Raw genomic sequence first — 27,213 nt, forward strand, 5'->3', positions numbered from 1 at the left:
TCACACAAAGAGGATGCCTAATGAACTACCCAATATGGGACAATTTATATTATTTAATTTTATTTGAACACGCTCTAGCTGTGTAAATGCGGAGGCAAGCTCCCGCCTTATTTCGTCAGTGTCGCTTAATCCCTTAGTTACGTACTTATATATATATATAAGTACGTATGAAGTAACTATAAGTAAGTATAAAACTTTGCGCCGTCAAGCTGCGGTAAGTTGTCGGTTCTATGAGGCTGAATGTTCCTAATAGCTTTTCATGGTTTTCTTGAACGTATGTTGTAGTTACCAGAACGTAGACCAAGTTGTTCGCTAGTCAACTTTTAACTTAAGGCAATACGTCCCTATTTTTAGGACTCGTATTATTCTTTCCGACTTTCACGTAGGCTGTTGTACAGACCAAGCCAATGTTTTTATTTGTCTTTTCTCAATAATTTAAAGGCCGCGTGAAGATCGCATACGGCAGCGATTCATTCATCCTTATGAAACTTAGTACTAAGCAACCGGTAAGTTCTCTATTGAAGGAACTGTGCTTCTGGAACAACTCAGGGTCTCTTTTTTCCTTATGTAACCGAATGAAGTAGAGCCGACCTGCCCTAAATGTGCTTTTGACGGAACAGTGTCTGAACGATTCTAGGTTGTTTTCAAAGTAGTCAATAGATATGCAGATAAAAAAATATTATCGCAGATAAACGTCTATTTACACACGTAGTTTGGAGTTTGTGCTACGACGCTGTTTCAACGGTAAGCTTCTCATTTACTACCTATAATGGATCTTGTCGTTGAAAAACTATCTAGTATTTTTGCTTGCAATATATAGAGACTGCGATTTCCTTTTATACAAAAAAAAATTAACTATTCAATAACGATCTGTTTTAATTGTACTACGGATATCGTACTCAAGATCATCTAACGCTTATACTAAACAATAAGTCATTTGTGGCGTATTGGCGCTAATTATTGTGTATTTCAAGGGTTAGAACCCATTTCGGGACGCAGCCCAGCTGCCATTACCATTAAGCGTCCGTCTAGCAGCACTAAAAGACGAGATAAAAGATATTAATAATAGCTTGAGCAAAAAATCTTTAACTTTATCATGATATAATATATTAATTAGATATGTGAGCATAAAAAAATACGATTTTTCCCATAGATAAATCGTGGTATAAATCATACTTTGGTTGGGTTGAAGTATTTGCTGATGTGTCTCGTTATTGTTACGTGTATATGGAGTGGAGTAGTAACATCACTGCATGACACTCTATACTCTGGGTTCAGCTTAGCTCTACTGAGGAACGTGTTTTGCCTCATTGAGCGTTATACCTGGATATCTTCGAATATATTGGGATGTATAGCTATTTATAATTCGCGTTATAGCTGTCACGTGAACAGACATCGGTTGCCTACGTAGCTGGTTATGGAAGAATATACTCTTCCTTATTATGGGAAAATACAGCAGCTGAGTCTCAGTCTAACGCGCTATCCAGTGTCTATTTATGTTAACTGATAGAAGGTACCTGAATTGTCTTTTAGCTTGAATGGCATGAGATATATAAACAGTGCCTATATATAGGACTGCACTTTGGAATAAACGCTTCTAAATGCTTTACCTCCCTTTCCGTCTCCATGCCTCGTCCTTGATGAACCCACATAGCTATTTTATGCATTATAGAAAAAAATAGATTCATGTTTGGTAATGCAGCTTCTAAACACTGACTGAGGAAAATAACGAGAGATAATAAACTATTAAGAGACAATGAAAGCTATGGTGTAAAACTAATGCTTTCCTTGGTCATCATATCTGTCTCCCGTCATGGAGGGTCCGGCCGTACACCTATGTCAAAAATACGGTCGAGTTGTTTCATTGGGGTCCTCTGCAAAAATTGCGTACTCCGTCCTTCTTCAAAATACCACTGTTGCTGAAACTTCAATATCAGAGGGAAACCCCATTAATGTATCCCATTAACGCTCCATGAAATCTTGTTTAGTCCGAGCTTAAAATTAAACAAACACTGTGAGTCATTCGCCACGCAGCTACAAGAGATTGACGATGAAGAAAATAGAGAACGTTTACTGCAGAAAGAAATGGCTTATCCTGAAGCACACAAAGAAACGTTCCCATGTCTGCCGTCTTCTATCTGATCATTGTGAGTTTTTTTGCTAGTCTCGTTTAAATACTGTCTATTGCTCTTATGCATTGCACAGGGTGCCTTTACCTTCTACATAATTCCTGTTACCTGCGTCGCCCGCGGTCGGCGCTAATCCCAAACTCCTGCCATAAGACTTCTCGACCCTTTATCTATTTACTTCCGTGTGATAACGAGAATACTAGAAAGGCCATAGTGGTCACAATAATAACGAAGCGTCCAAATCAAGCAAATCTAACAGTTTTCACTCCGCGCTTAGCGCTGACTTCTATTGGGATGGTACGACGCGTCCGACAGCTAGCAGAGCATAGACTGGCAATAACGAACGAAGATGAAACTTAATAAGCCGAGGCATGAACTTATCAAGTTCGGCCTACTGCAAGCGTCGATTCAACCAAAACACCGGAAGAGAACAAGATAGCAAACAACAGCAGAACCGTGACTAGTTCTGCTCGCACGACCTGATGCAACACGGTTGTAGACGAAGCTTTGAAGTCGTTTGATTATTACTCCGCGTTGCCAGCGATTGTCTACGGGATGCAACCCTCTTAAGGCTGCTGACAGTAGCACGAGCACAATTAAGGCCGCACGCAATCTTTTCGGTGGATGGTCGGGCACCTTTGCTATGAGAGGCCGGTCCCCTTAACGGTCAGTTAACGCTGCAACAGCTGTCAGGGCACGTGTCTACACTAAATTTGATAACAATGTTGTTACGACTGGAGGTATTGCTGTGGCAAGCCAAGTCTCTCTATGATTTGACTGAAGCGGAATTGCAGCGACAGAGGGAAGCAAATGACGAAGGAGCGCGCGAAATGGGACCGGGGTAATCCTACAGACTTCGAGAAGGGATGATGATTGTTAATAGAGTCCGCCTCTTGCCAACTGGCGTCTATCTGTAGTAAAAATGCCGCATTAAGAGTATATATACACCTGTACCGTCACGCGCCGCTTCTAGAAGCTTATCTTTACGCATTCGCGCTTCTAGCTAAAACGCACGAAAGTGTATGAAGCAGTCACCCAAACAGAAGAAATTGAAATGTGTCAATTGCAGGTTTCACTACGACGACATATAAATGCAACAGGAACACTGTATTCGACGCGTCTCTCTTCTAGGCGTAGCTGTGCGATTTCAGCTCTAGTTAGGTAAGCTCACTACTTATAAGTTTTTTTTTTTGGGGCTAAAGACACGCAACGCATCAAGGGCAAATTTAAGTGGAAAGATACTACTGCTACTGTAAAAAGGCATAGCTGAATTTCCGTTGCCTATTTCAGTTCTAGAGCGGTTAGCTACGATGGCAGTCGGTGTCCACGAAGTAGTTAGATTTTGCTTCTACACTTATCATTACATACACAGACACACCAATATCTGAGAAAGATCTCTCGTTTGTAGCAAATTCATTAGCACGCATTACCGAACTGAATCTATCGTCAAAATTAATTTCTTTTGTAACCGTTATATTTTCCGTTCAGCTAATTTTAGCAAAGGTCACTCGTCCTGTCCAGGCCTCGGCTTGAAGTCTGATGACTAGACGCCGTTGTAGTTGGCGGCCTTTTTTTACACTTGGACTCGATTATACAGCTCTACGGGACATCTCCTGACTCTATACAGTATACTAAGCTAGGAGCGACTTAGTTCCTACGGTATACAAGCTTATCTGTGTCCTAATTTTCTGTTATCAGATGCATTTCCTTCCGGGCATTATGGTACCTCTGCTCACACTGGCCAACATTTTAAGACGACTATTTTTTGACTGTTGTTTTTCCTTATTTGGCTGTAGGATTATTGGCACCTTACTAGTCAATAATTAATTCTTTCCTGATTTATTGGAGACGTGCGTAGAGTAAGGGAATTTGTTAACTAAAGACATTTTGTTTGTAGATATAGGGAATCACGTAACCCAGTTCTTTCTAATGGCTAGTACGAACTGGGTTTTGTACCAAGGATCAAATACATCATTCATCACGCCAGGCTGCTATTATATATCGATATCACTCGCGGAAGTTTGCCTATTAACTTACCGATCGATAATTGATAAATTCATTTATTGATTTGGTACAATCCGATCGGCGAAGAGAAGTTGCTTATCAAGTTGAAAGTTATCTTATATTAGCATTAATAAGTTATCCATTAACGGCTAATTATGGAAAACAGCTCAGATAATATTTATTCCTTTCTCTTTTTCTTACTCTCTGAGATATTAGCTGAAGTGATTAAATACACGCGCACAATGTCCGATAAACGTTCTATAGGCCCTACAGTTTCTGACGGGATTGTTTCATATGTCGAGTATGGAAAATTTCGCGCAATCTGCCAGACATGGCAGTATTTTTATGGAGGTGCCCTGTAATCTAAAGGAGAAAAACGAAATTTACTGGAATACCACAAATGTCCTGCAGATTAGAAAATGTCTACACCTAGTGTATCTATTGATGAGCAATCTTCGATGTTGTACTCGAAAGCAGCACCCGTGATCGGTATCAAAAAAACGGAAGATCCTCGGTCTATCTGAACTGGTACCAAAACTCTACTTTTAATGTTTTTATTATTACTTGTAGTGGTTGTATATGCATATGTAGATATTTCATCTGCGTTGCTCAGTTGTGATCATTGCGCTAAACCGATACTCTGATACCCGATATTTACTGGGGCGTGAGCCATCCTTTTCGAGTTCGACTGGACGGTAACGTCATTCGCGTTAAATCTTTCACTGTTATATCAGCCAGATATTTACATTGGCTTTGTTTATTGCGTACAACTACTGTGAGGCGCTGAAACTGTTTTTATAAGGTGTTTGATTGAACATGCAGCTGTCCGGCCGTACGATTGTATTCTACAACACGGGGTATAGCCCACAAATATCACTGATTCTGGAGGATTCAACAATCAATCGAAATCAATTGAACAGCTACCTTCACTCGATCGTGGAAGAGCTATTATAGTCATATTATTACTAAACTCTAAACTAAATCAATTTTAGTTTATTAAGTAATATACTGTTCAGGGGTTCACCTGTTCATTCCGACGCCTGTAGTATTCACAGGTTCTTTTAGGTTGCTTTCTTCTTTTTGAAGATCTTCGAAGATACAATGAATTTTGCGACACAGATCGCCATACGAAAACTTAAAGGGTTACTCACGCGATGAGTTTATCATTATACCAACAGATGAGCCGACAAAATGTTAAACAAAATGGTTCTGTCCCGTAGCCATAAACAGTATATTTATAAAAGGAAAATAATAAAAAATATACTGGATGGTTTCTTTATTTATTGCACATATTTGTAAGTATGTTTAATGTATGAGAAATCATGACAGTACGGATTAAAACACTATATATACATTTGTTCTGCTAAAAATCTGAGTCTCTTTGTTTGTTTGTTGGACCTAAAACGATTCCTTTTTTTTTTTGTGTGGGGTGACTTTTTATGGGACGTTACAGTTTCATCCTGTAAAAATGTGCACGAAGGATAGAAACGAATGGCCACACACGTTTCTACCTAAAGGGAAAAGTGTGCTTGTCCCATAGACCGACGACAGCAACCCCTTTTTTAGACCCCGCCTTTGAAGAAACCCCGCCGCACCGGACTGAAAATTGCACCGTGTTTACCTGTGTTTAACAGTTGTGTGTGTGTTTAAAACTTATTGAAGAAGCTAGTAGATTAGATTAATTACGAAATTGGTGGTCGCTATTCGACGTTATCTTTGTTCTAAATGTAATTAGTCTTTTACCTCTATAGAGGTAAAATAAAATTGTGTTTGATAGCGAAATGGGCGCGGGGTAAAGCTCGCGAGTGATGCGTCACTAGCTTGCTTACCAGATTATACAGATATTGTTAAGGCAGCTTCGATCATGGTGAACAGATATGTATCGTACTACCATTAGATCATGCCATGGATACAGCTCCATAATATCAGTTAAATCTTGTACGTTTTACCACTGTATAAGAGTCGGATATGGAAAACTATGGGGGCTTCAGGATATTTCACTAGCGTATGCCCTTCCTCCGATTGTAGAACGTTGGCAGACGCATCCAGTATGGTAATGACATAGCAGCAGACTTTTATTTGGTGCGATTGACAGGCGTTAACCTAATGCAATGCTTTTATTAGAGCACCATGATTAGCTGTGTCTTCGTTAGCTATTATATAGCGTGTCTAACATCGTTTCATAATCATCGTTTTATTATCATAGCCTCATTTGTAGATGCCAGCTTAATTAGCAAGTGGCGACCATGTAGTTGTTCTACATGCTTAAGAAAAACAAAGCTCGGACGTATAACCGGCGACTCAGTAAGTGCATACATATGTATCTGTATACTGCTGTAGACTACGTAAATGTACTATGTGATGTAAATGTAAAAAACTAAATGATGTAGAAAATACTATATTTCGAAAAGGCCCCATATATTGCAATCAAAGTTAAAACAGCTTTACTAGACCAGGATAAAAAAAACTAAAGAGCAAAACTGTCATGCCATTTCATAAATTTCGCTTTTACCTTGTAACTCTACTTCTTACATATATCAACCTGGTAGTTGTGAATGGAAAATCAAGAAAAACTATTTTTTTATAGGAAAGAAACGTCTTATACCAGCACATACATGCTCTTGTATATTTAACTAATCTGTTTTTTTAATTTGAGCTCAATATGGCCGCGGCGATTGAAAGACGATGCTGACAACGTACTGTAACTAACGGACGAAACGGGAACTCACTTCTGAACGTCAAGTTTCTCCGTTACATTGCACTAAATCAAACAACGCCGCCAAACATAAATTCGTGCGAACTTTGTTGTGCCTCAAGTTGACGAGAATGAGCTTTTCTCGAAGACGAAATAGTCCTACCAGCTTTCGATAGCTGCGTAATAACTAGGTAAATCCCTATCTAATTCTAGCCGAATTTGACCATAGTTGCAATAGAAGCTTGCCTCTCGAACGAGAGATAAATTAGACAATCAACTTTCAATGTAACTTGTAGAAAAATTTTGTCCTTGACTCTTTGTTTACATAGATTGGCGCACCATTTCCATGTCTAAGCAAATGGAGCAGCCTCTGAGTAACCGTAAGCGACACTGTACCATATAATAGCCGGTATTCCAGTGCAAGTTCTCACGGTCGAAACTATCGTTTTCATCAAGTCGCCCATTTCACATCTACAGACCTACATGAAGGTGTCGTTTTTTTAGTAAATAGACGTATTATTTAATTGTCTGTAATACATGACGCTTTCAGCGATTTGTATTGAAATATATTTGCGCGATAAATCAATATAAGATTGACCACTGAAAAAGTATTCTGTCCGAAAGTTAGCTTCATAGTAAAACATATTCTAAAGCTAACTATCGTTGATGTACATCCGTTGTTTAGGTGTTTTACGGTCAACTTTCAATATACCTTTCAAATACGCTATATATCATAGTGATCATTATCAGGGTGGGATCCGAGGTATATAGGAAATAGTATAGAAAACTGAATGTTACCGTCAAAATGTCTGTGTATTATATAACACAAATTGATTTATGCAAACACGTACCTTGTTATGTGCTCTGCGAACAAATTACTGATAAGCTCCGTCTTTCCAATGGCCTTGGGAGTAATTAAGTACGAACTCTGTAGGTTTTCTTTTCAAAAATTTAATTTCAAAAGAAAGGTTTCCGGCACAGGTTTAGTCTCAAAGAGACACAATCGACTATCAAAGGTATCTTTGCAGATATTCTCGAATTTTAGCTAAAACAGACTTACTTAACAAAGCTGCTGTGGCCTGTCGTTATAGTACATTCAATGTTCATATTATATCTTGGGCGTTCGATGAACTGTGTTCGAGTGGTAAAAGGCAGTAGGTCAAAAATTTCCTTTTCAGAGCAATGCTACGATGTAACAATTGGCGCTTTTATGTTTCTCTGCTTTTATCTTTGCTCGCAAGGTGGTGATCAATATGAGCGCATCTTTCTTACCCCGTTCGTATCCCTCTTAGATCTAACTAGCCTTCTTCATATCTATGTATAGAAAAAAAAGACTGAGTGTAAAAGGAGTGCTTTAATATATATATATATATATTCATGTGAACGAAAGATTAAATACTGCCTACCCGAATATCCACCTAAATTTCTTTTTTACCAAAAAAAATATTTGTTATTTTATAGGTAACCACGCCGCCATTTATTGCCCGTAGATATTCCTAAGCAGTGACGGTGAATTTTTTTTAGTACTGTTAGCCTATGGACACGGTTCTACTAATTTTCATTTCGTCAAACATTGATCTATTTAGATGCCGTTTCTTACAACGTATCAACACTGTCACCTGAGGGTAACACGTACTTACGTCTTCGTTGGGGGGCCTATTCGTATTTTCAAACGCCATCACGTTCTCTTTGTCGTGTCCTCTACCCCGTCTAATTTAACAGCTGTAGACAATTATATATTGTATATATACTTTCCAGAGGGTTATTTTTCGCAGTGTGAAAGGTCGACGTCGTGTATGCTGTAATGGTTGAAGACCCCAACTTTGAGGTGCGTACTTGGATGCTGAGACAGTCTTCCAGGAGTGAAAACACGGATTGAGTATGAAAAGATTCGCCTGCTGAACCCGGGGTTTCCCTGCCATCCAAGGGAATAATCTATAAAATCCGAGATCAGTCTGGGCGGTTTATGCGATCGCCAGATTTCATTCGAAAGGCTTTCTTTGTTAGGACGTAACGAAAGACCACGTTCGTGTGGGAGCCAAAACCAATAGATGAGACGAAGGCGTACGTGGCGTGGCGGCTGTATGTAAATATCGATGGAATGGATCACTGGACATACTTTAATGTCTCGTTAACTAGAAGCATTTAAAGTATTGGACACATACAATGGTAATCGTTATTCGCCTTTATATATACTACTATAGCGAAAAGAAATGCCACTTCCTCTAGTCCGGTACATGCGGTCAGTCACGGGCTTTACGTGTACCGTAAAGCGCCTGACTGACCATTTTGCTTAGTTTGGGATACATTTGATGGCTCACGCCCAGGTGCTAACCGGAGTAGTGTTACCTAGGTCGATGGGTAGGACTAAGATTTGCTGCGTTACACCCCTTGAGCTGTCGATGAAGCTTACAATGAATTGGCTTGTTGGTGTTCTAATTTTGTTGTCAGAACTAGCAGTTGATCTTGGAGAGATTGGGCATTGGCGAACAGACAAGCACAAATACCGCAGCCGCCAATATTCTAAAAGAGAGTATGCTACCACTAGATTACGAGCGTTTATCTTCTCATGGCTGATTACAGATAAAGAATAGAAAATTTATAGTTGCCGGTCAGAGCATTGGGCCACTTTGGCGACGGAAATCTTAAACGCTCGATCCGTCAACGTCGCACTTATGGAGCGGATAGACTTAAGCCTGTTGTTGTTGTTGGTAAACGGCAATAGTTGTTTAACAGGCATTCGCCATAGCTTGCAGCGAATGATACTGGCTTATTTGATGTGGGTAGACCTATATCCGTTTTTAAATCCATACCTATAAGTAGACTACCGCATCACTGAACAGTACTTACCAACTTCGGCCACCGGCGCACTACATCGGTCGCTATTCGATCCGATTCTATTGGTTACTAGAATCGGTATGTGATGTGGACACATACATAGATGCCGGCCTCGGGGGGTGAAGTTGCAGACGAAATCGTTGAAGCACTCAAACTTCGATGGAACTGGCTCGACGCAGGCTCTGAGTTTGCCTAAATTCGGATACAAGTGGATGCAAAAAGCGACGGCTATTAGTTCTAGTAAAGAGAGATAGAGACAATAACACAGAAAGTACACACATAATCATATAAAAATTGCTACATAATTAGCAAAATAAATTCAGATAGCAGCACTCTATTTCATAAAAAGAGACAGTGCTGCTAAAAAAAAAACTATGGTCCACCCCATTCGGTTTACAAGAAACGCACGCAACGTAGTTAGCAAAGAGATTGCATGCTATAACAAAAGTTCTGCTTACATGAAAATGTTTGTATTTTTTCATTTCATACCATGTTACTTTTAGTAGCAACAGTAAATAAGCTAGACCATACGCGAGTACCGGTTGGATCATCACAGTAGTTTATGAGGTGGAAGGTCTAATATTCAGCAAGTACTATAGTAAGCAATAGAAAAGCTCGCACGGGTCCTCTCACTACTTGCAAACCAAATGTCAAATAAAAGAAAGCGCGCATTCGGGACCGCCGTCTCGATTGCTGCAGGGTCGGTCTGTTCTCTGAAACGCTGACTGACTATAAAACAGGCCATGCAGTCCAGCAATGATTCTCGATCTAAGTCAGCCTGCAATCCAGAGTTAGGCGCAGTAGATTGAGCTTTAGGTGAGCTTTTTGGGCCCCACGATAAACCTGTTGATAACGAGTCTTAGTTGCTGTTTGCTTCTTTATGTGTTAGATTGTGAAACAAATGATTGGTTTAAAATTAGCAAAATCTTTTTACCGTAGTAATATTATCCATTTCTGCGGATTACACTTTACGAGTAACATTGTTTAATGTAAAACGTACATTACATTCTTGTTTTTCAACCACCGTAGATTCCGCCGCATTCTTGACTACTCATAGGTGTTTTCACCGCTTGATTTTTATTAATTTTAGTTAGAATAAATAGAGAGACAAATAGTTCCCTTTTTTTGGTTACGTAATGTCGGGCAGGTAATGATTGTCTATCGGCATTGCTCACTGTAGCGGAGTGCGAACTGCCAAAATTGCAAAACCAAAATTGATCTCTATCGTGGCAAACGTTCCTCGGGTTGGATATGACCTCGTTTGTTAATACAGCCCTTCAAAATAGCTAGTACCTTGACGGAGCTATAGCATTGCGAGAACGCAATAATGATTCGGCCAATGTTACCAGAGGAGTCGCTTACCGTATGCTTGACAATACGCCTTCCTTTATAGTCCCAAACTAGACAACACCTTGCGGAAAAAGCGCTGCCTCAGGCCATGTGGAGGTGATCAAGATGAAGCCTCCGGGATGAGTCACCGGGGTAATACCAAGCAACGTCTCGGGACGAACGAGAACAGGTTTTATCGTTCTTGCTTCAAATGGGAAGTAGTCTCTGCCACACGGATACCATGTGCCATACCAAAGTGATGAACGTTTACCAATCAAAAGCACTTCCTGTTCTAAACATTGCTCGATAACGTGCAAAAACTTGGGATGATCAGCCTGCTAGGTACAGTTCTCAGAACAACTATCGGGTATTGTCATTTTGTTCAACGATTGGAACATCGTTTACATGTGTTAATAAATGTTTGCTATTATTTCATTAATCATATTATTTTTTAAATATCATTTAATTTCATTCAAAGTGTCTCACAGAATTTTTCGACCATTTTTATCGATCAAATTTTCTAATTTCCTCTAAATATATCCACTTCATAAAATACTATTGGACATGATTACTTCTTATGACATGATCACGTACAAAAAAAAGACCGCCAAGCGCTAAAACTTGGCCGCTATTCGGGGCGCTAGTTCCAAAAACAAGACGAACCTGTAAATCGATTCGAAAATTTTCATTGGTAAGGTAAGATTTGTTTATGTTGTAGGATTAGTATGGCTATGAATGTTGGCGCCAATTTTAAAAACAACTGTGAATTGCGTTTCAAGAAAACGCACATGGTCGGTAGGGTTCTTTAGGCGTTCTAATCAGCACTTGCTTCTACCAGCTCTCTTTCGTTCTTTTCTCACTTTCATACTCGAAGATAATTGAAACAATTTTCGAAAAATATGTCGGTCTCATATAGAGCAACTTGGTTATCCTGCCTTCTTTTAGATTTTCTGACTAATAACGCAGTGGTGGTAGTTCCCATTATAAGGACTACCTTGACCCAGTATCGCTTCCGGCTGACATCATGAATTCAATGCAGGGCTACACAAAAGATAGTGTCTTCTATAGAATCTCGATACTATAAATAAATGATGTTCGATGTGCACGATGCCCATACACATGTGTATTAAACACCCTATCGCGTACATAATCCGCACTTCAGTAAGTGAAGGCTTCTGGCATTGCACGCTTATTGAATTCAAGCTGCTTTTTATGTAAACCTCTGAATCGTACGAGGTACGTAGATACATATTTAGAATTAATAACAATATCAACTGATAAGAAGTATCTAAAATAAAGAACTTGTGTAATTGTAAAAACTAATATGTTGCGCTGATATTGTCACGTAACGACAACGACAAATGCATTTCGAAACGGAGCCCTTGTACAGCAAATAATTAATTTTAACTTACAGTGCTTTTACGACGACACTTTTACCTCCAGAAAAGGTAGAAATGGGGTGCACTTAACGACGTGTCCACCGTAGAATGGTATAGACGGAACGAAGTAAGATTTATCTCAAATTGGATAACTTGATTTAAGAGCTTGAAAAACTTTTGCTTTGCTCCAGAACCTTAACGGTATTTTGGCTGCCTTCAGCACATCATGATCACTTAATATAGTTATCTTTTTCAATAGCTAGACAAATATAATACTTAACCTTAATAATTATTCCGTACTAATTAATTATACTACCGAAAAACAGTGGAAAAAAAGACACATGTTTAGAAGTTTCAAGAATGTATTTGCGGAACACGGCTTCAGAAGAGAATAGGCAAAACAACCCGGTCTATGTAAAATACATGGGACAGCTGCAAATACTAGCCTTATTATTGCTGTGTATTTTTTTGCCCTAGTAGACATGTTCCGCCCCGTATCCATATATCACATGTGCTGAATTCCCGAATTTCGTAATCAAATTCGAAAAAGATAATTGGTCTTTTATGTAACGTGGTACAAACCTGAAATTGCTCCCTAATTAAGCCGATTGAGCTAAATGTTCCGATAGGTAGACGGCCTGTTGATGCTAAATAAAATTCTACAATAAAGTAACCATTATACTTTATATTTACTACTGAATCAAAGTGTCTCGAAGTCCCGAGGAACAGCCTGTTAGGCCACCGGTAGGCAAAATGTAAAACAATCGTTGCTGCTTGGAATATTTCGACCCGGCTCGGTCAGTCATGTTTGCATTTTTCTTAGTAAATGCCATGGAACTGAATTCAGCCATACTTTTAGAACACAATAGACCGCTATCAGATTTTTCCTTGTCTTACGAAACCACAGACTTTTTCAATCGATACTGTGGATCTCCAATGACGCCAGTTTGACAAAACGAACCATATTATTCCCCGACACCTATTAGAACACATGTCGTGCACGCACTAATTTTTCAACATAATTTTATTTTTAATAATAATGGAAATAATTTTTTTTCATTTGTTCTAAGCTAATATACATGTGCTCAGATTAGACAATACGATATACGTAACTGTTATCAGCTGTTTCTAGGTTCGACTGGAAATAGGTTGGCCTAATAGCGTGCATCGTCAGGGTAGAAGCTCTCGATGCGAGTAACGAATATCGTTGTACGCTCCTATTCTTGGCGGATATCGATAACGCGGCACGAACAAGCGTTTTCCAGTTCTTAAATAAATATTTGCAAGCCATCCGCGTCCTGGGTACGCAAACATCTGTGCATGAGGACCTGGCAGTATCTTCCTGTGAGGCTGGTTATTCAGCCCGCAGTGCATGCGTTACAAATGCACGTGTGTGCAAGTGTGAGTATACGAGTGAATTAGCTGTGGCTCCTCGGGAAGGTTCTGTGTATGTATATTTGTAAGCACAGCCACACTGTATATAATGGTATGATTGGTGTCCCGAACTAGCATGACGCTACACCATACAGCACTGTCGTATAAAGGAAATTCGTCGGGCCTACTTCTCAGACCCCTCTTCGGCAGTGGCTGTTATAATAAGCCCTTAACTTAAGGATCAGCAAGAAAGCTGTCTTTCTCCAATTGAAGTTAATTTATGTACAGGATGAGGTATTTTACGAAAGTATTTTTGTAGTGAATGGCTAGATCTTAGAAACGTACTGGGCGCCTTGACAAATTCATCTTTCATTTACTTGCACGCTTGCAACTGACACATACCCAAAAAAGTAAATGGATATAAAGTATCTAATAATAATTATATAGCCCATGAGAGACCATTGTTTTTGTGTGCGCGGTCTCGAGCGCACCCGATATTAGAGTGATCACGACTGTTTTTTGTACGTACAACAGGTTTTAGTTTTGTTCGACGTCACTTCCCCCATGCCCCTCTAACACTTTTTCGACTCATGCGAAGGCTTTTCCCTACGTATTCTTCACCTCTTCTCATAGTTTTATAATCTTACTTATCTTTTTTTAAACAAGACGGAAGGGAGCCCAATATATATATGTCTAATCGGCACTCCCTTCATCATAGTAATCTAACGTCTTTCTACTTGATTTGTCCAGTGTATTAGTATAGCTCATGTCAATACAAGAAGGATTTTGTTTGTGTGATTACAAAACAACAACAATTTACTACAGTCTAACCGGACAGAAGGTGAATGAAAGTTACTGCTTGAAAGCGGCGGCGATGAGAAGGGAAATAGACAGACTTCATTAAAGCTACGTTGGGTACATTTGCACGGTGGACTATGCTTAGCTTTAACAATTTTCGGTTAGGTCCAAAGCGATGAGCGGCCATACTCCTGTCAAGCCCATGCTCTAGGGCTCGTTGGCTCTATTTTGGATCAGCTCTATGGGTCAATGGTAATATTTTATAGTGGAAAGAATGGCTACGAAACAATTATTGCTTGATTTTATGTATTGACAATAAAAATAGGTTCTCCATAAATAGTTTCTGAAAAGCTTTCTGTATTTGAATGGTCAAAAGGATATAGCCTTCTACAAAATGCTCTCCAGTTTCGCTTTGTAGATTTTTAAGTTGAGAACTTTTATTAACTCAATTGTCGAACGTTGCATAGTCAAACCGTATAGTTCCTTGCAATTCGAAGCTCTCATTCGTTTTAATTCTATCCCTCACAAAAGAATACCTTTTGTTCCAGTTATTCTCGCCGATAAAGGGTCTGCTACGTTTCAAAAGACACCCAGTCGATCTGGTAGGCGTAGAAAACGGTCCGCTTTAACAGTACTTATATGTCATATTTTTTACTATTGTTTCGTAATAATATCTTAACTAAACATCCGTTTTGCGCAGCGTACATGCAACTTCGAGCCAGCGGTCGTCGTGTTGTCCCTATATCTTCCGAATTCACACAATAAATAACATATCAGCATATGGATCTAATTCACTTAACCTCCATATATTATAGGTATACCTTTATTCGATGAATATGCCTTGTTTCCGCTATTCACAAAGACTAAGAAGTATTTCGAAAATATTTATCCAAGCATATACACCGGTTTCTTGAGGACTTCAAAGGCTAAAAGACTAAATAGATTAAATTTCAATTCAGTTATTCATTAGGTGCGCAGCACAACGGGCAAATGAACGGTGCTACAGGGTCAGGTGGCAGGCACCGTTCGAATAGTAATCAGTCGTTGCTTGCCCTGTTTTTCTAGCAGACGTCGAGATAACGGTGTAACAACAGCATGCTGTGCAACGTAGCTTCTTGAAGTTTTGCACCATAACAGAAATATCAAGGGTTTGCAAAGCGGCATTCAATGCAATACAATATAAAGGAAATTTGTCTCCGAAGTCCTTGCGTGCTCACTGTTCAAGGACCGTATATTATGGAATTGTATCATCGTTTGGCACATGTATTAAAACCTTGAGCTTGTTCTGCATAAGGCAGTAGGAGTCGATGTAAACACAGCAACTCCAATTTTATGGATTAAAAAAATGTTAATAAAACGTGGGCCTACATAACCTGGTGCAGTAAGATTATCAGTACAGATATCATTACCATTACAGGTACTGCTTTCTCTGTTGACGGTTCTGCGTCTTTTTTTCTCTGCCATCACCCCCAATTGTAAGTCGCTCCTAGGGCCTCGGGGTCTGCAGGAGCCTTAACAACTTTGTAAGAATGCCGTTGTATTGAATGCGCTTACATTTAACACATATACTGTACACGAATTTGTAACGCATACATTTCAACCAGTGGGGCTATCATAAGCACTTCGGGGCTACTCCACGTAAATAGATAACACTTCCTTTTGAAATTTATTGATAACCCTGTTCGATAAGTAGAAGCTCTGCAATAATTATGCGTTAAACTCATTGTGTACAACTCGACATAGAAGAACCTGTTTGCTGAACGGGTCACAGACGTCTTGACAGCGCCCTAACCCCACTAACAGCTACGGTCTCAACAACCGCCAAATAGTCGGGCATTGGACGGCTCTAAATTACAGCGAACGACTTCCACCAAATCTGCTACGCGTTCAAAGCGACGATGGCGTCACTTTTTAAGGCACTTAGGGCGCTATCACTAAAGAATGATAGGATATGGGTATTGGTATTGTGACCCTTAAACTCGAGTTGAATTCCTTTTGAGCTTTGTCAGCTATTCTTTTACGGGTACATTAGCTGCTATGTAGGTTCCGCAATCGAAGTTTGCTGTTTTGGGGCGACGAAATCGTTGATGCAATTTACCAAACAGAAATACAAGTGACATTATTGAGTCTATGCAGACGGAATTGTTTCCACTGAAGTTTTTTCTGGTGCTGCACTAAAGCGAAACGAGTCTAGAATAAAACTATTTATTTACCAAGTGTTAAATATTTGCAAACAAGCTAGATAAATGGATTTATTCTTAAGGATATATTTGCAAAGGGTTCGACCAATGATGGCTAGTGCTACAGCTCCTTCTTTGATATCGATTGAATTTGCATTGAGCGTACATATGGCGACTATCGAGTTGCGAGCTTCTTTTCTCATTCGCGTGTACTATTTATATGGTGGTTTTACCTTAAGGAAGTAAAAAACGAAAAATTAAAAGTCTGTAGAAGTATTTCCAGCTACAACCAAAAATAATGGTCCTCCATCATTCCACTCGGAATACCTTTTCGTTTCTATTTCTTACTCCGAACGTAAAGCTTGGCTAATGTATGCAAATGTTTTTGCCCGCTCGTGTTTTTGTCACGGGTACGTGATGAATGTGAAATAAAAGTTTCTAGTTTTGAGGGTTATATTTGTTACCTTTTCACGCTTCCTTGCTCCTTTTCTAACACTGACTGGTCTGTATAAAACCGAAGTGTATACAACACTCAGTATCTTAGTGATACAGTGTGTAATCCACGTTGAGATATTCAGGGTAAACGCAGCTAGAGTTTAGTCAGTTAGTACGCTCGAAGCTGCAGCAGGTGTCGACCTTAAACTGTGCTCTATGGACGAGGATTACGGCGGAAATAAACGCGAACGCGCTGAGGTAATTCCGTCAACGGCATTTTATCTTACGTCTTAAAATAAGCGTAGACAGTACAAAGAAAAGGGGTCAGAACTCCTCATACAGATGTTCTCTCATATGTTCCGATTTTCTCTATTCTACTACCAGCATGCTCCTTAGTCTCAATGAGTTTGCATTTCGTTTTCTGCTATCCCGGTAAAGCCTTGCTGAAGCGCTTGCGGGAATACTTTTTAGCACGGTAATAGTCCTCATTGAGAACGCAAGCTGGACCTAACAAAATGCTCCCTTGGGAGAGATATTCTTGCCGTTGTCCTTCCTTAAAGACGAATTTCGTTATTGTGCCTGAGCTGCAGCAAAAGAATCAAAGATCTCCTGTACACGGCCATAATCTTTTATGCGCTACTGTTCGCCGCCACAATTTACAATCAAGCAATGCCGCATCGCATGTCTCCTCAACAAGCTCTCTTTTAGTCGTTTGCTAGCTTTTCGGTTGCCAAAGAGAGAGCCACCGGCCTCCGCGTAGAGGCCGCTGAGCTCGAAGTACCGGTTTTTTATGCTAGCCGCGCACATTGAACAAGTCACGTTTATTCTGGACCGTACACTTCGGTTGACTGAGCTTGTATTCGTGAACAGTTTGTAATGATCCTCCATCCTTGGGCATTCATAGAGCGAAAGGCGCGGAAAAACGAAGCTTCACCTGGTCTTTCGGGCTCGCTACTCGGGTTAAAGGATAAGACCCAAAAATCCTTTTGCGACTGCTGGGAAGAAGTAGAGTATTATGCACGGTTACAGACGTTTGATCATAAAAACTATTTGAATTCTGTGAAATCACTTTATACTGGACTGCATCTCCGCTGGTCATGCCATTAGCAGTAGCTTTGCTCCGCCTAATTGAAAAATCACAGACAGCGCGCTTTTTATGCGTACCGAAGTAGTCGTCGTTTCTCAAGCTTTGTCAAGCAGTTCCAAGTCCAAAAACTGCCTACTCCATTGACTTTCTATCTGTTATTTAAATTAGAATAAGTGGCGCGCACTTCTTCCTGGGACTGTAGAAAATTCAAATACTACCGTACGTATGTATTTTGGGCTGGCCCAAATTGCTCAGGTAGAGGTTAACGACTTTAATCAAGAAATAAACATGATGACGTTATAAACTCTCTTTGATAGCTTCTAGACAAAAAGTTCTTTCCCGAACAGAGAAGGAAGATCGTTAAATCAATACTTCTGTATATAAATTAGTTCATACATTTGATATTCGTTGTATATATAACTCTTTAGAATATATAACAGAGAGCTAACACGGTATATGTTTGAGGTCATATCTTGTTGAGCCGTATCTAAAATAAATAAAATGACAGGCAACGAGACTAGAGATCAATGTTTAATAACAAATGACTTGTGTTTACAATTCACTTTTCATAGTCTTTCTTTAGTTAGCTAGAACCATTAAAGTGTGTGATTTTAGCGCGACGGTCCACCTGTGATAAATCGCACATTAGATAGTTAGATCTCATATTGTTTTCCGGATATGTATGTATGTCACTTTATTTACTAGTAACCGGTATACCCATCGCATTTTAACAACAATATTAGCAAAATATGTTAATGTTAAAAGTATAATTTTTTATTCTTTTATTGGAAATGTGGCAGTGCAACAACAATATGGCGGTAAATGCACGTTAACTCGAAGCTCTATTTTTTTTTCATTTAACGCTTCTCATTTTCTTTTTTTTGCCGCGCTGATTATGACGACTGCAGTTCACTGCGGGATTACTATGGCAACAGATAGCTAGATTAACCGTGTGCAAGTTGAAGAACACTTTGCCTGCACGTAGTGGGCGTTGAAACATAACCCAGAATCCAGTTGATATTACCTCCGATACGGAGAAACCCAAATGCAATTCCAAAAATGTAAGTCGGAATTAATGTTTGCACGACAATAGTCGATGAAGGCAATAGCGTCGTTGCATGTTACCAAAAAAAATAAAGACAATGCTTTAGTACACCACATCTGCAGGAACTCAGTGGCGGTACGCCTAATCAGGGGAGGTGTCTTCTGTGCGGAAAGCAAACTGCAAAATCTTCAGGCCCCGGTCGATCGAATGGAATCAACCGATACGCATACAGGGGGCTGCTCGGTTCCGATCGGGCGTTTCTCTGAGAAAGAGTCTCTGAAAGGAGTAAAAGGGAGTCTATATGTGTAGGTAGCGTACGGTTACCTTAAACAGCCCGTAGCAGGCCTGGAATAATGGCCGAGAGTTCACGTATACTACATCATGCACTAACTCTTCCATTGTTTACTTGACAGCTAACTAGCTAATTATCAGAACTCTGTGCATCATTGCAGCAATGGCGAATGAATTTTAAAGAACAGATAGCAAGTTGCAGAAGCGGAATCGGTCTCGCAGATTCTTGCGGAATAACAAGATGCAATTGACGGACGCTGGGTTAGAAAATATTCCAGCTGTTCCAATAGCGAAAACCTGAATCGAACGAGGTAAGCAATGCGCTGGTATTTCTAATTTTTCATAGACTTGTCAGTATTGCATTTCAGGACCGAACTGGCCACATAAGCTCCTGAAAAGAAGAAAAAAAACATTATAGCTATTTGTCGAGGCAAATAAAGGTTAGCGCAATGAAGATTCAATTTTGTCTTGAAGACAACCGGCCCTTTCGGAGATCTATTCTGCAAGTGGTTCTTTGCCGGTAGATACAATCTCCTCTTTAAACGTCAGAAAAGATCATGTAGTTGCCTGACACAAAAAGCTTGCCCTTCGATCTCGGTAACGTGAATAAAAACAGGTAGATATAAGCAATAGAACCTCTAACGTTGATACTAGGCCCCAAATGTGGCTTAGTAATCAGTTGGGACATAGAAGACCACCCTTGGAATGAAGGGAAAATCAGCCGATGCCGTAAGCGCAGTCGTTTGTACCACTGCTGAGGGCAGATAAGAGCTGGCAGGAATAAGAGAACATAATTACCCGATAAGACAGTAGTCATTTCCATGCGTGTACGTTGACTCCAGCAAAATCTCACATCTCACCGAGTACTTGGTGCTAAAATCTGTTGTATAAGATACATGTTATTTTTCATACTTAACCTATAAACGAAACTATAATGAGTCAAACAGATACATGACAGTATAATTATAACAAGAATAATGATAAATAGCTTTCATGTACTTAAACAGTCATTGCGATAGTAGTTTATGCTACGAAGTCATTTACCAAATTATATTTGATTTAAACATACGAGCCCCGGGGCCGCATCAAGTTGAGGGGACCGAGATCGACCAGCAATCACATAACGGTCTTATGTAACATCGCTACCATAACACAACAACAATGTTGGCACAAAATTACTGCAAGAGACGCCCAATAAATATTAGTGACTTCGAGATATTTTATGGTTTTCGTAGTTTCTACGCTCAGTTAATATATATACACATAGGAAAAGATATCGAAGCCGAAATCTATTAAGCCTCTACCAAAACATGGCTTACATTGCTGGTGTAATTATTAGATTTTAAGAACAGAAATGAGAGTTTTAGATTTACATACAAGTAAACTACATTTTGAGACCTCTAACAGGAGAACGGGCTTCTCACGGAAGCCTTTGAGCAGCGGGGCATGAACGGTGCTCAGCCCTATCGGAAGCCCTCAAAGCATGTACGATTAGATTGAGCGCAGTCTGGAAACTATTGCGATCCTTTGACCCGCTCTGGACAACCAGTTGTGAAATTAGGAGCATGGGGCTCCTATCTGAATGACAACAATGTCCGATCAGGCCAAAGTTCTGAAAGGCTTTGAATCGATAGTTAACATAGTTTTGAACTAATTTACATAATGGGATAATCGAGGCATACTCAATATCAACGCATTTCCATACAGCGTCATTTTTTCATGCTTAACACCGCGCAGGGCAAAAGGAAACCAGTTCAAGCCGTTATCTTACATCTTTCCGAGGCTAACCGATTGCGTAGCACGGAGGCGTATATGTGTCATCTTCACGATAGTAAAATGCAGGACAAAAATGGCCAACAGGCTCTTTTATCTTCGTCTCTTTCAAATGCAAGCGAAGATCATACAGCTGGTTAGAGTAATGTTCCATTTTGAATAGCGTCATCTTGTTACGCTACAAGAAGACCTCTCTGTGTTCCAAGTTTCACGCCCGGTATCACCGTTAGGCATTCCAACCTTTACCTGTCACAAAGTAGTCTATTCGAAAAGGCCCAACGATCAATGCACAATCGTGACAGGCGTATCGATAGCTGGAACAAGACCGGATTATAAATCTAAGAAACGCTGGACAGGCATATATTAGCAAACCACAGCTGTCGGTAAGCGGAGTCGTAATATAGAAGCTGCACATAATCCGTGGTTTGCTTGAACTCATTACAGGCAGCTAAAACGGTGCCGCTTTGCCGCTAGACGATTATTCCGTGGCACCGACGACACGTAAGCGCAAGGTATATCACGATGGCAGTGGCAAAAGGGTAAATGTTGCCAACAGACGATATTCAGGCGGTTTTTTCAATAAACCTTAGTTCATATAAGTCACTTGTACACTCTGGCAGGACCACGTTGCAACTGATCGAATAGCGCATAGTACGAGCTGGGGTTTGTGGCGACAAATAACGTTCATGTACTAATAACTAAGCTTCTCGAAAAGCAGATTATGCATAGCGTAGGGGTTCGCTTAAAGGATTATAAATCAGTAATCCCCATTGGTAAATGAATTTTGTTTTATGACAGTATAATAATTTAATCATATAAGAAGCATAGTTAGAAAAGTGAATTTAATTATAAGAAGCCATGTAACAGATTTATATAGAAATACTGAAGTGATCCAGCTGGGTGGTGAAACGCGCAACAGATTAGGGTCCACGCTGCCGCGTTATATTCCATACGTTTATTATTGACGTTTGGTTCTTTTTGACGTTGGACGAGTAGTCGTCGATTACGTCATTCGTTATCGTTGCACGGTAATATCTCTACTGAAATAAAGCGTTTACGTACCGCGCGAATCTATACATTATAAATACAATACGGATTTATTATTCATAAAAATGCGGAGGAGCAATGAAAAATGTTTCTAGCATTGTATTGGAAAAAATACGTTCAATCAACTTGATAGGGAAAAATATCTTTTAACAGAACTGATATATACATGCATACTGGAACATTCAAATGCGGACCAACAAAATGCCGTAGCAGGTACTAGCTGTTTCTGGTACTAGAGGAAAAGCACTGTTTCCTGGAAAATTCCGTGTAATAAAACAATACGTCGTTCTCGAAATTTGAGCTAAACTTGGCTGTTACCTAATTTATTTAAAGTGGATGATACTTCTTCAAAAATAAAAACATTTTTACCCGAATTTCTACAGGATCCTAGGAAAACTTCTATGGAACAAATCAAACGATCCTCTACAGGAGTAAGATTTAAAGGGCTCAAAATGGCTTGAAAAAACATTTCGAGTTCACCTGAGTTGTTCATGCGAAAATTAAGGATTACTTTGAAGGAAAAAAATTTAATTGTCAGTTGAACCGCTTAGCTAAGCTTCAACGGTATGCCTTTTTGAAGAGCCTTTTGGCACTTTTTTTTTTCGCTGTTTTGGCACCGTAAATTTCTAGCCTCTGCGAAAACTTTTTGTACGTACCGTATTTGAGTAACATTGTAACGAGTTTAGGCCTACCCATATCATTCGACGTAAAGTAACCTCAAAGGTTACTCGCCGATTACAGAAGAAATAATTTCAAAATCACTTCTTAGTCGTTTAAACATGGCACTGAAGCAGTGCTCGCAGTGAATACTGGTTATCGATATGTATTGCGAATGTATTGACGCTAGCGATAACCTAGCTATGCAAAAAAATTATCAGCTGGTTTGCAGCCCTTTTTGTGAAGTACGTCTGGCTGTCTAGAAAGCTTATCGGGATTCTGCGTTGGCCAATTATCGAGGATGTCAAAGATTAAAATGTCTACACTCCCTACCCTGGAGGCAAACGGGGTTGCATTTCTGGAAACAAAAATATATCAGGTGTGATCGTAACGCCGTTGGCGGTGATGACAACAGCTTTTTTCTACATTATATGTTTTCTAAATAGCAAACAACATCTGCCACGGAACGGTCGTGGGACTGGCAATAGCAACAGCCTGTTATGCCGATCCGCAGCGAGCAAAATATCCACATTGTGTCGAGAAAATATCTTTTGCACAAAAGATGATGGACGAGACGTCACGGCCGTAGAAGGGTATTTCTACATCTTTGCCACCCTATTCCGATACCTTTGTATATGTCGTTCGGTGTTGGAAATGACCAACGATAGCTAAGTAATTGGATGTAGCCGCGGGAGAATATTAGGTATACCTAACAATGCTTCTCTAATCTGTTCAAGCTAAGCGAACGTTGGTTTCTCTCCGTGTGCCATTTTACACTCCAAATATAGCGTCATACATATATATATATATATATATGTATATATAGAGAAAATAGCTAGAGGTCTGTAGGGTATTGGACCCCAAACATCGTCTTCTTTCTTATGGCGTTCGACAGGAGGCAAGCGTGTGTACGATAGAGGGTCGACCCTGCGCTATTTATCGTTAATTTCTGATCATTCCTATCCAAGAGCAACAATGAAACACCGAAGTGGGTGCAAGATTTACTAGGGGATAATAGAAGCTGCAGTGGAAGGAGTTCTACTGCAGCGCCAAAAGCTGCTTTACTAATGTTGCAGTCATCGAGTGATAAAGCGAATTAGCTTGAGGGAACCCGTCAGTGCAGGTCTGAATGTTGTATTTCGCAGCGCAACTGTAACCCTCTACAAACGACGAATCCATAGTTGTCACTGAGTATTCGGCCACATTCAGAAACAATGTATGTCGCCGTTCCATCCGTTCGTTACGCTACACGATCACTATGACGAACGGAAAAAATTCCTCGCCATAATAAAGCACCCAACGGTGTTTTCGTCCTTTTCACCCTTTCACCGCGCGTCTTGCGTTGTTACCTATTGGATCACCGTACGGAACCTATCAAGACAAAACATGTTATAATTCTGTCCAAATAAAGTAGAGTCCTGTATAGGTTGTCAGAGTCTTCTGAGCACGCCCATCAGTAAACGTCTTTTATAACTGGAAGACAGTGGCGCATCATCGACAGGTTCCACCCGTTGCAAAATTGATGTATTACATGTACACGTATGTTCCCTAAATATTTGTAGGGGCATATAATGGCTACTCGATGTTCAAGGCTCATTGTCTAAGGTGACCGAGCTGCTCCCGTGATAGTGGTAATGTATTTGTGTGCTAAATACAGGGACAAATAAAATGGTCTGAATTTGAGATCGAACATAGCCATACTTTGTCTTGTTCTATTAGCCGGCAATTCAAAAGCAATGCTTCATAGTTTAAGTACGAAACATCTAACATGAAATGACTGATTGTGACGAATATAGATCCATTTTGAATACGCCACAGCGATAGTAAGAAAATGGTAAGATGATAATCAAGGTAAACCTTTAGCCTCGAATAGCGTTTCCTCCAATGACCAATGTTAATTCACATCTTATATTAAAGTACTGCTGGCGTTGGATCAATCTTTCATTCCGCCACAGTCTTTCTCCGTGCTAAACCACTAAACCTATTTCTTTCTTTACAAATGCTAGATACACTCAACTGTAAACCAACGTCCATCTGTGACGACACGCCGTATCCTGTCGTCCAACAAATAAGCTACAAGGACAAACGGAACGTGAAGGATGCTGGCAAGATTAAGCGTGGCACCATCGTACTTCCGTACGAAATGAACTGGCCAAAGGGATGGCCGGATGCGTTAATTCTTTGAAAGGACGAGCTGGTGTATCTTCGAAAGAGGCGCCAAAACTGAGCTAAGACATCTTGATTTCACATGGTTGCCAATATAATTAAAGCAACAAAATTCAAATAGATTCATTTCAACGATCTTTGTCGACGCTCACCAACTACCTAGTCTTCTGGTTAGCAATAATTGAATGTAGGCTGACTTGCTGAAGGCCGTCTTGTCTACCTATAAGATCAGAATTAATCAAGGACCGCATACAAGTACGACGATAATCGTAGAAGTCCTTTCCATGCACACACAGTCATAAATTAGATGAGCTTATAAGCGGTGTTTGTGCCCTATATGCAACTGTTAAATTTTTTATCATGGATTTGCTCCATTCCTGATCCTTGCCTCTCTCCGAGACGTATCTCGGATGTCTCCAGTTTAGCTTAAAAGCTACTCTTCCGAGAGTGGTCCTTCCCCAAGATGCCGATCTCCACTTTAAATATGTTACCTGCCAAAACCTGATTTCCATACTATTAAATTAAGTACCGTCGCGAGAAATCGGATAGAAACACATCAAACAACACCGATACGCTCCCGAAAAAATCGTCAGCTGTATAAATACCCGATCATATTTACAGATCGCTGAAAGGTTTAAGGAATAGTCTGATGGACAATTTAATCCTCCTTCTTTAGCTGAAAGACAATTCAGTGTTCACGTATTTTGTCTCCTCAGACCTTCGTGTTAATACCTAATGTGCGCTTTACGCTGGGTTTTAATTCCGTACCACAGGAGTAGGATAATGCAAGAAAAACAGATGAAATGAAGTCGGTTTCTTATACCGTGGCCGATGCCTATGCTAGAAAATCTAGTCGGGAGACTCGCGTGACCCGATACCTCGTCCAAATTGTGAATTTTTCAGGTTTTCATCTTGCTATCCAAGTAGGATAGTGTGTCAAAAAAAAAGTGCTTAATGCGAGTTGGGATTCTTTAATCTCAGTAGTAATGCAGGCAGTCATTCTCATTTTCCCGTCAAAATAGAGTGACTGCGTTCCAGTTCAAAGATCCAATTCGTAAGAAGATTTAGGAATTACATTTAGCGATTTTTTCCTTTCTTCGCGCAAAACCCCTTGGAATCAATGTTTACATAACGATGAGTTCAGATGCAAGCCGCTTTATTGCTTGAAGCTGCTTAGGCTAGCGATGTTATGAAAGTTGATTGATACCGGGCAGCTTATGGTCGAAGAAATACGGGACAGTGCGGTCCTATTTTGCCCTTCATAATGTTGCACGGGACCCACCACTTTTCTACTCTCAGGACTTCGACTGTAAAAGTGACCTATCTTTTTAACTTTAAAGATGTTGGTTTTAAACGTGCTCGGTACATTATAGAATATAGAGGACTTGGTGAACAGTATTCACTATTATGCTTAAGAAATGCATTTACGATTATCTCATTACTACTTTTGACATATTCCTCATGTGCCGTGAATAAGGGTGATCTTAGAATATACACTAAAAAGCTGTGCTTCGTTTCAGATCTCCTTAAAAAGTATTTGACTGGTATACAGCGGAACGCTTTCAGAGCTGTGCAGAAGCCAACGAAAGGCTCTATGTCCCCTGTTGAAGCAACTGTAATTTCTGAAAACAGGAGTCCACCAAAATCATACATATTTTCGTTGCTATTTGTGAGGGTACCTTATTTGTTTTCTACGTGTTTCCATTCTTGTAAATTAACTCTCTCGCACAGAAAGACGTTCACTAATTAAAAATAGCGATAGTAATCATAATCATGACTTATCTACAATTGTAATTAATCTAGACTGTACAAGTTACAAGCTCATACAAGACTTATGTCAGTTAATAAATAAAAGGATAAGTTTTTGGAGTCACAATTGTTGGCTTTCAATGGTTACTGTTATACGTTGATGTCCCCGCATAGGATATGTATAAGACGCAATTGAAGCACGCATAGTATATTTATTAAATAATTTATTTATAAATA

The 27,213-nt window shown here is 39.8% G+C and overlaps 1 protein-coding gene and 1 long non-coding RNA gene across 2 annotated transcripts in view; one reads left to right on the forward strand and one right to left on the reverse strand.

Moving 5' to 3' along the window:
• The window catches only part of LOC111261551 (NT-3 growth factor receptor), a 145,588-nt gene that overhangs the window by 86,660 nt on the left and 31,715 nt on the right, over positions 1 to 27,213 (reverse strand). Inside the window, exon 2 of the mRNA XM_086968753.1 lies at positions 9,679 to 9,858. Within this exon, the coding sequence (XP_086824879.1) occupies positions 9,679 to 9,858 (180 nt within the window). The remainder of the gene's footprint in view (positions 1 to 9,678; positions 9,859 to 27,213) is intronic.
• On the forward strand, positions 4,503 to 9,685 carry LOC147753312 (uncharacterized). Its single transcript, XR_015311590.1, has 6 exons — positions 4,503 to 4,661; positions 5,587 to 5,769; positions 6,340 to 6,437; positions 6,790 to 7,019; positions 8,587 to 8,997; positions 9,412 to 9,685. It is a non-coding gene; the product is annotated as an uncharacterized LOC147753312 (long non-coding RNA).

Source organism: Varroa jacobsoni, unplaced genomic scaffold, assembly GCF_002532875.2.
Source record: "Varroa jacobsoni isolate VJ856 unplaced genomic scaffold, vjacob_1.0 scaffold_568, whole genome shotgun sequence".
NCBI classification, from domain to species: Eukaryota; Metazoa; Arthropoda; class Arachnida; order Mesostigmata; family Varroidae; genus Varroa; species Varroa jacobsoni.